Source organism: Vipera ursinii, assembly GCF_947247035.1.
Source record: "Vipera ursinii genome assembly, chromosome: 5".
NCBI classification, from domain to species: Eukaryota; Metazoa; Chordata; class Lepidosauria; order Squamata; family Viperidae; genus Vipera; species Vipera ursinii.
In genome coordinates, this window is record NC_139518.1 from 72,015,300 (window position 1) to 72,028,304 (window position 13,005).

Genomic DNA, 13,005 nt, shown 5'->3' on the forward strand with positions numbered 1-13,005 from the left:
TTTCCTGACAGAACAATTAATCAATGGAACAAGTTGCCTTCAGAAGTTGTGGGCGTTCCATCACAGGAGATTTTTAACAGGAGATTGGACAACCATTTGTCTGAAAAGGAATTGCGTTTTCCAAGTACTGATCAGAAGTAGCAGAAACTTAAGGCAGGAAGTGAGGTAATATAACTATATATGCACTGGCACTACAATTCCTATATTTTGCTATAGGAAAATATCGGAATTGTAGTCCCAGTGCATATATAGTTATATTAGCTCACTTCCTTCCATAAGTTTCTGCTCCTTTGGATCAGTACTTGGTGCATTAAAGTAGACAAAACATAGACTTTGAAAACTGTGTTGTAAATATTGCAGTATCAAAAGATACTTTTCTAAGGTGTTCTATAGATGAATTTGGTTTCAGAATTATTTAAGTCTGAGAAGGATTTTAAATTGCTTCTGCTGTACTTTCTTAAAACTTTATCTCTTTAAGCACAGTTGTTTTGTTAAAAAAAATCCAAGGTGAGACCAGTTAGTATTCCAGATATGATAATATATTCATCTTCACCAACTTTGACAGCAGAGGTGGGCCAATAGCAGTTCTGTAGACCTTCCGTTGGCATAGGGGAGCTGCAGTGCTGGCTCTTGTCTATTATGTTACAGAGACAAGCCTATGTAACGTCTCTTCCAGTGTTATGATTTTCATCATAAGAATGACTTGAAGATGCAGCCAGGACAAACAGTACCTTTTGGAGACCATGGTAAAACAAATAGTTTTTAAAGTTCTTCACAATTTTTGGGCCTGTTTGTTCTCAGGCTTTAGAGATTTACTGTTATCTTCACAACAACGTGTGAGGTAAGATAGGTTGGGAGATAAAGATTAGCTTAGGAGGAAGTATTTACATTTTTAGTAACTGGGATAGTTTTGGAGGAAGCCAAACATGGATAAAATAAATGGATTTTTCTGGAGTTAAACTAGACTTCACTTTGTCGTTGGCAGTTGTCAAAAAGTTTAGCACAATCCCTCTTCATTTCTGAAGGCAAGTTTTTGTATGTTGTGTAGGTAAATTGAAAGAAAGTTGAAAAGAGAAACCAGAAGCATCTAAGTCACACTGCCTGAGATCACTGTTCTCAAAGTGTCCTTGTTTTCTGAATTTTGGCATTTCATTGGTTTTCACCTAGCAAAGTGTTGGGAATATCTAAATTACATTTGGGGAAAATGTGCCAGGTATCTTTGGTTTTTTTTTTGGGAAGAACCAAAGCTCAAAACTGAAAAACTGTACAACAATATGAGTGTGATTCAGGGAAAAATTATTCTGCTAGGTAACATGAAAAATGGGTGGGAAGAAAACAAGAAAAAGTAATTGAATAATTCAGAGATGCAGCTTATCTTAGTGCTATCTTATTGACTTGCATTTTTTCAGCCAAAATTGCTGGTAATTTAAATGAAGCTTTTTAAAATGTATTTTTTGTACTTATCCTGCAATTTACTTTAATCCTTTTAGTTTCAACATAAGGCTGACTTATGACTGCTTTGTGCTGGTTAATATTCTCCATGAGAATTGATTTGAAAAAAAAAAGTTATGGAAAGCCAATGAAATATATGGGATTAAGTAAATAGACTGTGTGGAAAAATGCTTAGTGAAATTATAAAGTGAAAAAGACTGTTAATGAAGAAAAAGTGTGTATAAGAGAATTATTATTATAAAAAATAGAATGAGGAAAAGATATTGTATATTCTATAGAAAGAAAGAAACAGTTAAGATTAAAACAGGAACAGACTGCAGAGTAATTTTGATGGAAATAAACATTTGTCATGGAAGTTAGTGAATGGGGATAAACAAGGAAAGTAATGGAGTTAAAAATAAAATTATGTCACAATGAAAATGAACTAAGGGAAAGCTAGAAGAAATACTTTATATATTTGTATGGCACTGGGAAAGATGTTGAAGGTGGAATTGTAATGAATGGGTAAAAAAAATCATTAAAAGTATTAAATTTATTTGCCGCCCATCTCACCACGGGGCTATTCTGTGGGGATAAATGCTGTGGCAATGTTTAAAAATATTATAACTCTATGTCAGGCGTTTTCAACCCGTGGCCCACGGGCAGCTAGTAATACAGCCCCACAGGATTGTAAACTTTGAACATTAATATGTGATTTGTAGCAATATTTTTAGTGATACTATACTGTATATTTTATATGCGGCCCAAGACAATTCCTCTTCATTGAATGCAGCCCAGGCAAGCCAAAAGGTTGGACCCTGCATGCTTTTTGTATAGATAATATAACAACTAGGCCCCAATCAATTTATTGAAAAACAAATTACTTCCTAAGACTATTCTTATTATACAAGTGAGACTTTTGTGATGTCCAAAGGTACTGTTGCTTTTGCAAAAAAAAAAGTGATATTAGGGGCTGGTTTTTTATTACTGTTTATCATTTATTATTAGATATGTCTTTTCAAAAGTCAGGTGATAAGGAGCACAAAGTGGGAAGTAAAAAGTGTAAGGAGCACATGATGGCTATTCCGGTTTAAATTTTAAGATCATTGGCTAGAAAAGCTGATGAGTGAGATGATCTTTTTGAGACAAAATGACTGACCCAAAGTCACCAGCTGGCTTCATGCCCAAGGCAGGGCTGGAAGTCACCATCTCCTGGTTTCTAGCCTGATACCTTAACCCAGGGGTAGGCAACCTCGGCTCTTTTATGAATCATGGACTTCAACTCCCAGAATTCCTGAGTTGTATACATCCTGTTGTATACATCTATTAGAGAAACAGAAATTGTAAGTATTATACTATATAGAATTATTGTCTAAAAGGCCCGTGCACCATGGGGAACATGCCAAGATGTATACATGCCCTGGCAGCTGCTGCACTGCAAGATGCAAAAAAGGCCGCCGCTGTGCCATGAGACACAGAAGACGCTGCGCCACACAAGAATGGGGCAGGGTTAATGAGTGTCATGCGGGCGCTAGCCCCACCCTGTTTGCAGCGTATAAAATGCTTCCCCTTCCCTTTTCCTCTGGTCCGCCAAGCGACAAAGGTTGGAGACCTCTGTTGTACAGAGTACAGAATTAGCATGCAATAAACATGTATTCGTTTGAAATGCTCTAGCCTAGCTCCTGATTTCTTACACTGGACAATTTCCTTATTCTGATACCATCCAAGTCCAAAAAAGGGGATAGCAATAGCAATAGACTTATATACCGTTTCATAGTGCTTTATAGCACTTTCTGAGTGGTTTACAGAGTCAGCATATTTCCCCCAACAGTCTGGGTCTTCATTTTATCGACCTTGGAAGGATGGAAGGCTGAGTCATCCTTGAGTCGGTCAGGACTGAACACCTAGCGAGTCAATACGCAATACTGCACTACTGCATTTTATCCACTGGGCTCAGCGACAAGCAAGAAGATGGATGGACACAATTATACTTGCGATGGGTGCACAGTGGGAAAACCTGAAGGGACAGTTTGGGGGAAAATCTGGAGAATATCTATTTTTGTGGTTGCTAAGAATAGATGCCAATGTAATGGAACATAACTGTTATGAGCATTTCAGCTGATGAAAGGAGTCATGTGCCCCTATTAGTTTTATTTTGATAGTGTTGGGTAAGATAGAGTACTTCTTGGATATGCACTGTGAAGATCTTGCCTATAAATGCCAGGCCTTAGTAAAATTTTGATCACAGACCTGAGGTTTCAAAGAACCAGAGTGGACACTAATATCCAAAATTCTATGGAATTTTTAAAGTTTGGTCCCATTCACTTCATGGTGACTTTCTCCCGTTTGTCACTAAATGAGGATAAATTATCATGAACTGAGTGGACTTTAGAACTGAGGAAATAATTATTGTCCCAGCAGAGCATTTAAATGAATAGAAATTACTTGTACCATTGGTACAGAAGATAACACCTCTACCCATGTAGATGTTTATGTATTATTGTCCACATTATAATTGAATGTATTTAATAATGTTAACACTTGAAATATGTATCTCTGTATGGACCGGTGCTATTATTGGACAGTGATTTGCCTTGAGTTGTACATTTTTAAAAAAACATTTTATTGAAATCAAAAAGGAACTTCAAATGCCATCTATGTGAAATCACTCAGCATTTAAACTGGTGCAGAATATATGATAAGCTTCTTATAAAATGTTAATTAAACCTGATAAAAGAGAAAATGTTAGCCAGTTTTTACTTTTATTTGTTTTAGAACGACAGATGAGTTCGTCGATGGCTGCCTCAAATGCCCTTACTTCCACCACCAGTAAAGAACTTGTAGACCTGCAGCATCTCATTCAATTTCCAGAGGAAGTTGCTAGTATCCTGATGGAACAGGAGGAGGATCTTTACAGAAAAGTGTTGCCCATTGACTATCTCTGCTTCTTAACCAGAGATTTGGGAAATGCTGAATGTCGGAAGAAACTTTCATCCATTAAAGCAACTTTTCTCTCTGTCCCAGATGGGGAGCAGAGTGCTGTTGAAAATTTGGTGACACGATTCAATGAGGTAGGTGGAAGGAGTTTGATTATCTTCTCTGTGTTGCTTTTTGTTGTATGTTTTTTAAGGACAGATTGGAAGGGTCTCAAGTGAAGAGAGCACAGCTGGGGCCTTTTCCCCTTTGATGAACTTTCAGACTGACTTTAAAGGAGCACCCATTTGTGAAGCGGCGAAGTAGCTAGATGTAGCTGACACTTTAATTCCTCACAGTCCTTCTGCTACAGCCATTGCATTAGGGCATGGGTGTCAAACTCGCCGTGTCATGTGACGTGTCATGACATATTGTGACTTTTATTTTGCATTGCCGGAGCTGGGGTGGGCGCAGCTTCTGCATGATGCAGCCGGTCTGTGGGCCGGCAGTTTGATACCCCTGCATTAGGGCATTGTGTGAAACTATGTTGGAGCCACTGATGAACTGTGGTAGAATGTAGCCTGGATTCCCAGGAAGGAGGACTGTATTCCAGAGAAGCAAGAGACAGGAAAGTTTAGCTAGTCTGTTTGGAATGAACAAGGTCAAGACACCTCCTCCTCAGAAGTTCTCAGAGTATATCTTTAGTGATGCAATAGTTTAGCAACAGCACTTAGACTTATATACTGCTTCATAGTGCTTTACAGCCCTCTCTAAGTGGTTTACAGAGTCAGCATGTTGCCCCCGACAATCTGGCTCCTCATTTTACTGACCTCAGAAGGATGGAAGGCTGAGTCAACATTAAGGTGGTCAGGATCAAACTCCTGGCAGTGACCTGAATTAGCCTGCAATACTGCATTCTAAACACTGCACCACCATGGTTTATAATGGTGGCATAAAGCATAGTTTGCTTTAGTTTGGCAAGATTTATGTCTATAGGTGAGGAACAATAAAAAAACTACTTTGAAGTAACATAGCATGTCTTTCTTGGGTTTTGGAGCCTGGCATAAATTGTATATTGCATATTGGGCTGAATATTTTTTAGAGAACAAAGGACAGATTTTAACCGTGGTCTTTCTATTTCACTGGACTATGGTAGTTGCTTGAGGAACTGTATAATTGCCAATCCTGGTCTTTTGACAAATAGATTGATTGTAACAATGGATTGAATTGTTGCAGGGAGCTTATAATTTAATTGCTGGACCATTTTGTTACAGAGTAAATATAATTTTCCTAATTATATGAAAGAAATATGAAACAAGCATTTCTAAACTCTTAACAGATTCTACGTATTTATTCATAATCCACAATCCAAAACACTTTGGATATGGTATGATTGGTCTTAAGGAAATGATGTTGTTTTTCTTTTGAAGCAAACCTTAATCTTATTTTCAGTTTAATTTATTTGAATATGACTGAAATCCAACAGTGCAATTAGAACAGTGTAATATCTACTGCTGTGCAGTTTTCCTGAGCTGACTCTGACCTATAGTGTAATAGTGACAGCAGAAATGAGAGCCATCTTAGTCCACATGTCAGTCATATGGTAGGTACATGAGTCAAGGCACGATGGAACTGGCAGTGTTGATCAAAAAGGACATGGCTAAATGTGTATTTGGGTCTATTATAATGAACAGAATCATATCTGTTAGAATTATTGGCTATCTAGTGATAGTGCTTAAGATTTGTTTTGTATTTAAACCTCCAAAATCGTCATCATAGAGTACATCAGAAAAATCCTGATCAAAATATGAGTACATGAAACGATATAACAAGAAAAGGAATATAAGAAATACCTATAACAAGATCAGAGAATTAGTGGCTGGCCTAAAATTCTCTTCAAAATAACCATATACTCTTATGCAGATATTATTTTATCTGAAAAACAAAGATTCCAGGGGCAAGAGTCATACTTTGACTGCCAAAAAAAAAATGTAACTGCTTTCTGGCATTGCTTGTAAAAATAATTCACTATATTTATATTGTGGGAGCCAGAATGAATTTTTAGATGACAGACTCTTGATACTTAATGGAAGAAAGCTATTTCATACCTTAGTCTCTCTCCCCCCCACCAATTATTTCTTGCAAATTCTCTACTATGTAACAGTTTTTCTTATGTGCTTTAGCGCTTTATTTACTTAAAATAGTTTTTATTCTCTGAGAAAAGAACTTTTGGCTTTATGTGGTTACCCATTCCTCTTACAAGTTGGCCCTTTGTGTTTGCGTAACATCCGGTCCTCTCAATTCCTGGCAAATAAATGGGGGGAAAATGGAGGTAGTGACAGATTTTGTTTTCCTGGGCTCCATGATCACCGCAGATGGGGACTGCAGCCAAGAAATTAAAAGACGCTTGCTCCTGGGGAGGAAAGCAATAGCAAATCTAGACAGCAGACTAAAAAGCAGAGACATCACCCTGTCAACAAAAGTGCATATAGTCAAGGCTATGGTCTTCCCAGTTGCAATGTATGGCAGTGAAAGCTGGACCATAAGAAAGGCTGAGCGCCAAAGAATTGAGGCCTTTGAACTATGGTGCTGGAGAAGACTCCTGCGAGTCCCTTGGACTGCAAGGCGATCAAACCGGTCAGTCCTAGAGATCAACCCTGACTGCTCTTTAGAAGGCCAGATCCTGAAGTTGAAACTCAAATACTTTGGCCACCTAATGAGAAGGAAGGACTCACTGGAGAAGAGCCTAATGCTGGGAAAGATTGAGGGCAAGAGAAGAAGGGGACGACAGAGAATGAGGTGGCTGGATGGAGTCACTGAAGCAGTAGTTGTGAGCTTAAATGGACTCCAGAAGATGGTAGAGGACAGAAAGGCCTGGAGGAACATTGTCCATGGGGTCGCGATGCGTCGGACACGACTTCGCAGCTAACAACAACAAATTTTATCTACCTGTGTTAAAAGAGTATCAGTTGATTTTTAAAGCCATAAATGGCCATTGATCACAAGGTGAAAAGTGATAACCTTTTAGAGTTATTTAATCACTTAAAGATCACTGTTATTTAAATGCTATAGTTTATATTTTAGATACATTTACAATCGATCTGTCAAATTTCTAAGTTTACACCAGGTATCACTTTTTTTGTAGTAAATTAACTTGTTCTTGGATCCTTTTACTTTTTAAAAAGTAATTTCCAAAGTTTTTCCACTCTCATATAACATTATGTCTTCCTAATTATATGTCTATTGCAATCCTATAGAGGTAAATGACTCTGATGTAATAAATGTATGTAAGACAGCTTAACTGTCTTACAGTCCAAAAAGAGATGGCTTAAAAATACAAATTTGCTTCAGCAGTGGTATGTAAATAAATACTTCATTCCCCAGTTCAGAACTTTTGAAAACTTAAATGAGTTTGCAAAAACCTTTAGAAAATATTATGTTTGTATAAATAGCCACATGTTTCCAGTCCTTGTTTGGAACACTATGTTTGAATTAGTATATAATCGGATTAAGCTGGTGAAGGTATTTTGTTGGTCTGTTTTACTCCTTTCAAGCAGAGCAGTTAAGTTAAGAAGAAGAAAGCAGAGTTGTTTTTATTTGTTTATTTGTTTATGTGCTTTTTTGCTGCCTGGTACCATCTCCAAACACAAAGCCAAAAACATTTCTAGGTCTGTCTTTCTATAATTTAAGCTGGAAAATGTAGTCGGATAAAGCTGTTTAATCTAGTGCAGGGGTGTCAAACTTAATTTCATTGAGGGCTGCATCAGCATTGCAGTTGCCCTCAAGGGGCCGGGTGGGTGTGGCCTGGGTGGGTGTGGCCTACTGGGTGGGCATGGCTAGAGTGCGTATGGCCTACTGGGTGGGCGTGGCCAGCTCTACATCATTCGCATCAAGGGTGCCTATGGGGGCCTGGGCAGGAGTGGGACAGATCTGAGGGTCTCTGGCAGGAGGAGGGTCTCTGGGCCAGGGCCAAGGCAGTGGGGGCCGTTCCCTCACTGTTTCCAGGGTGGCTTCGCGGGCCACGTGAAACCACTTTGCGGGCCGGATCTGGCCCCCGGGCCTTGTGTTTGACATGTCTGATCTAGTGGCTCTTAATCTTTTCATATTTTAAGTCCCTCCGGCCATACTAGCAACGAACTTTGATCCAGTCAACAATGGAAACAAAACTTCTACTTTTTTGAGAAGGACATATATGTGTTTATAACCTTTACTGTGGTTATTTTTTAAAAAAAAATACAGTAAATTTTAAGGATATAAAATTCTATTAATAATGTTGACCAAAACTGTAAAGTATTCCGTTAGAGCTAATTGGGGATGAAATAATGGTGCTCGCTGGAGCAGTCTTCCCTTGAATCCAAATCAAATAGTACTTTCAAATAATGAGGATAACTGGTGCAAAGTGAGATTTTATTCTGACGTCTAAGGCCAAATAATTCAGATTCCTGGACTCTAGGAAATATCTGTATCTACCCGAGATAAGTATAGTATCTTATTTCAGGTCAAAATCTATAGAGATGGATACTTGTCTACGTATAGTCCTTGACTTACAATCATAATGATGGTTGTTAAGGGGGATCATCATTGACTGATGCAATTTTATGACTTTTTGCAGTGGCTGTTAAGGGAATCACCATGGCCATTAAGTGAAAATGCAGGCATTAAGTGTACCCTGTGGTCGTTAAGCTTTTGTGAAAAACCGGAAGTTAATGCCTAGTTCCGGCACGTGATCACAGGATGGTGCAAACTCCTGTAAAAGCAGGCCAATTGCCATGTGCCAAAATGCAATCATGTAATTATGAGGATCGGCCCTCAGAACTTTTGGGGAGTTCTTATAACTTCTGTCATAAGTCATAGACTACCTTTATAGTTGACATATGAGTGATATTTAGTAGGAGTATCCATTGCTTGCCGTCAAGGCAAAAAGATGATATGGAATGTGCCTGCAATTTAAACCAAATCCTTATTTTCTTAGGATTGTGTAGCAGGTAGCCCTGCTAGGCCAAGCAGCTTTTTTTTAAGCAGTTGCAGACTGCTATATTTGTGTGCCTACGTGCTTCAAGATCACCTTTTGTCTTCAAATCCAAAATACCGTATGGCACAAAGGCTTAGTATTGAATAACCCATGTCTAAATTTAGCTGACAGGTTTGACAAGCATTTGACAAGTTTTTAAAAGTGGATGGCTTATGAGATTTCCTATTTGATTCTAGCCACAGAAGAAGTGTGATAAAAAAAATATTCTGGTGATTGCCTTTGGAGTTATTAGTGTGTTACAGCACAAAGACATACAGTCTTTATTTTAAAGTTATTATACTCTTATTTTGATTTCTGTTCATAATTATAAAGAGCTAAAATGCATTACACATTGTTTTTAACATTGTTCACCCAGAAAGACACAGTGCTTAAGGAAAGTTGGAGACAAAAACAGATAGAAGCTATCTAGATCAGGGGTCGGCAACCTCTGCTCTTTTATGACTCATGGACTTCAACTCCCTGAATTCCTGAGTCAGCTGACTCAGGAATTCTGGGAGTTGAAGTCCATGAGTCATAAAAGAGCTGAGGTTGCCTACCCCTGATCTAGAGCATAGAATTCATCTGATTGAGTAAGGAGAGTTCGAATGTGGAACATTTTAAATTTGTTTTAAGCTTCACTGAAAGAAAAGTCAATATAAAATGAAGTGGATACTCTACTATTTCAGGTCTAGGGGTAGAGTTTTATATCCTAAAGATTCTTGAGAACAGCTGAAGGTACAGTATAACATCAGTGGTCACAAGTTGATTAAATACCCAGCTAGTTCTGAAGCATTTGTTAAATTCCAAAATGGATGGGCCATAGAGATTTCAATTTGATGGTCCATGTCTACAGCCCTTGCTTCAAACTCTGCCCTGCTCAGTCATAAATCTACTGTACGTACTTCAGATGTTTGGCTTCTTGCATTGTTTACCCAGAAGGACTAATATTATCCAACAAAGTTTAAAAGACAGCCATATAGAATTTTGCTCAAATTGAGTGTTCTAAACGGACTATATTACTCTTATTTCCTCACTTGGAATATTTAAAAGGAAAGTAAAAGAACTGTAGAGTTCATTGCTGCTGGTGGAAAAAAAAGATTTGCCAATTTATTAAATAATTTATGTTTGGAATATTTGGCTTCAACTTTGTTTCTTTTTTCAATCCAGATATTACTGTTAGTTTCTTGCACTTTTTGAGGGCTGAGAACATATTTCTTTTTCACTTTATTCATATTTTTAAGTGCTCCTAATTTGATTGACAACTTTGGAAAGGTTGCAGCCATTTGTGCTCCTCTAAAGAATTTGTGCTGAGCGCCAAAGAATTGAGGCCTTTGAACTATGGTGCTGGAGAAGACTCCTGCGAGTCCCTTGGACTGCAAGGCGATCAAACCGGTCAGTCCTAGAGGAGATCAACCCTGACTGCTCTTTAGAAGGCCAGATCCTGAAGCTAAAACTCAAATACTTTGGCCACCTAATGAGAAGGAAGGACTCACTGGAGAAGAGCCTAATGCTGGGAAAGATTGAGGGCAATAGAAGAAGGGGACGACAGAGAATGAGGTGGCTGGATGGAGTCACTGAAGCAGTAGGCGTGAGCTTAAATGGACTCCAGAAGATGGTAGAGGACAGGAAGGCCTGGAGGAACATTGTCCATAGGGTCGCGATGGGTCGGACACGACTTCGCAACTAACAACAACAAAGAATTTCCCCTTTTTGCTAGTTGCAGATCTTTTCTAAAATGTTTTTAGTGACGTAACTACTAAGTTCACAAACAGATGTGTTAAAATTGTTCTGCATAATTAATTTTTACTAAACCACAGAGCCATGACGGTATGTTCATTATGTTCATAATTATAATTCATTAGAGATTCTAGATGTCAGTGAAAATCCTCAATCATCCAGGTAGAGTTGCCTGAAAGGTGGGTCATGGCAACTGGACTGCTGGAAATTCGAGAATTCTTTAGAAAATCTTGACTTTAATCTTGAAAATTTAATGTGATTTTGCTGTGATACTTAAAAACAACTAGCTTATATTAATTACATTGGCTAGGAACTCAGTGTTCTAAGTTTAATAGGTTTTATAAAGACATTTATTTATTTATTTATTTAGATTTATATGGCCACCCATCTCACTTATTCTGGGCAGCTAAGAAGAATGAAAATACAATATAAATGCATGTATAACTAAAACAAAAGCAAAATAAAAAACCCATTACAACCATTTAACACAAGTGACTCCCAGTGAAATTGAGTTTTGCCGGAGAAGAGTCTGTAACATCCTCCAGCCAAGCAAGCTAATGTTTAGGTAGGAAGTACATGGTTGTTTTTCCTGCTAGCACAGACCATCAGGAGTTTTGATTGCAGGGGGATATGAAAGCAATACATAAATAAATCATCCTTTTCCACCTCAGCTCGAGAGAATTTATGTGCCTCTGTGTGTATGAATATATGTACTGTATACCTATTCCTTAATCTACCATTTAAGATTATTTATGACTGTTGAGGCCAAAAGTTCACCTTCTGTGCCAGATATGTCCAAAAATGTATAAACTTAAACAGGAGCTTCAAAAAGGTGAATGTAGTGGTTATGAAGATGTGATCGGAGCCCAGTTTTTTTTATGCGTATTGCCACACACAATGAACACAAAAGGGGTGTGTGTTTTTTATGACATGGTCACAGTTGCTACCTTGATTTTTCTTTCACCCTCCCTGCAAAGACTTCAGAATTTAGGTTAAAATCATATGCATGCTTAAACGTATATGCCTCAGGGACTATGGTCAAAGCAGCTTGTGCATCCAAAATTACTAAGTTGTTCAACCATATTTGAAAGTCTAAAGCAGGGGTAGGCAACCTCGGCTCTTTTATGACTCATGGACTTCAACTCCCAGAATTCCTGAGTCAGCAGAATTCTGGGAGTCAAAGTCCATAAGTCATAAAAGAGCCAAGGTTGCCTACCCCTGGTCTAAAGTAATGGGAAATTTAGAATAATGTATCACGTGTTTAGAATCTTCTGTAATAGGGACCTGCTTATTTATGGGTTCTTCTTTCTCTTTAATTTCCCAAATAAATTGGATCCTCCTTAATTACATTTCTTAATATTAATTGCTTAGTCATTCAGATGTAGCTTGATTCTAAAATGGCGGTGCCTGGAATGGCTGCGGCTGCATTGGCTCTTGAAGGGCTATTTCCAAAGGAGGTAGAGGAGGAGAGGTCCCTGGGCTTATGGAGCGAAGGCACTGGAGGAGGCTGTCGGCAGGCCCAGAGGAAGGGAGAGAGGCTTTTGAAGGAGTTGGAGATGGCCGCAGGCAGCGTGCTTCAGGGGTGAAAAGAAGCGAGGCCTCTTTAAGGAAAAGGTGGAAGAGACAGGATCAGAAAAAGGAAAGGAGAGACTTAAATGGACGTTCTGAAACTTGAGCTGGCCACGAACAAGGAGTGTATATTGGAGGTGGTGACCCTTTGAGAGCTGTATGCAATGAAATTTCATTTTGATGTATGCCGATTGGTGTACATTCAAAGTGACAATAAAGTAGTAGTAGTAGTAGTAGTTGTTGTTGTTGTTGTTGTACATTCAAAGTGACAATAAAGTAGTAGTAGTAGTAGTAGTAGTAGTAGTTGTTGTTGTTGTTATTATTATTATTATTATTATTATTAT

At 38.3% G+C, this 13,005-nt stretch overlaps 1 protein-coding gene across 1 annotated transcript in view; it reads left to right on the forward strand.

Moving 5' to 3' along the window:
• PLCE1 (phospholipase C epsilon 1) overlaps nt 1-13,005 on the forward strand; it is a 132,445-nt gene that overhangs the window by 53,599 nt on the left and 65,841 nt on the right. Inside the window, exon 3 of the mRNA XM_083364144.1 lies at nt 4,207-4,502. Coding sequence (XP_083220270.1) covers nt 4,207-4,502 — 296 coding nt within the window. The remainder of the gene's footprint in view (nt 1-4,206; nt 4,503-13,005) is intronic.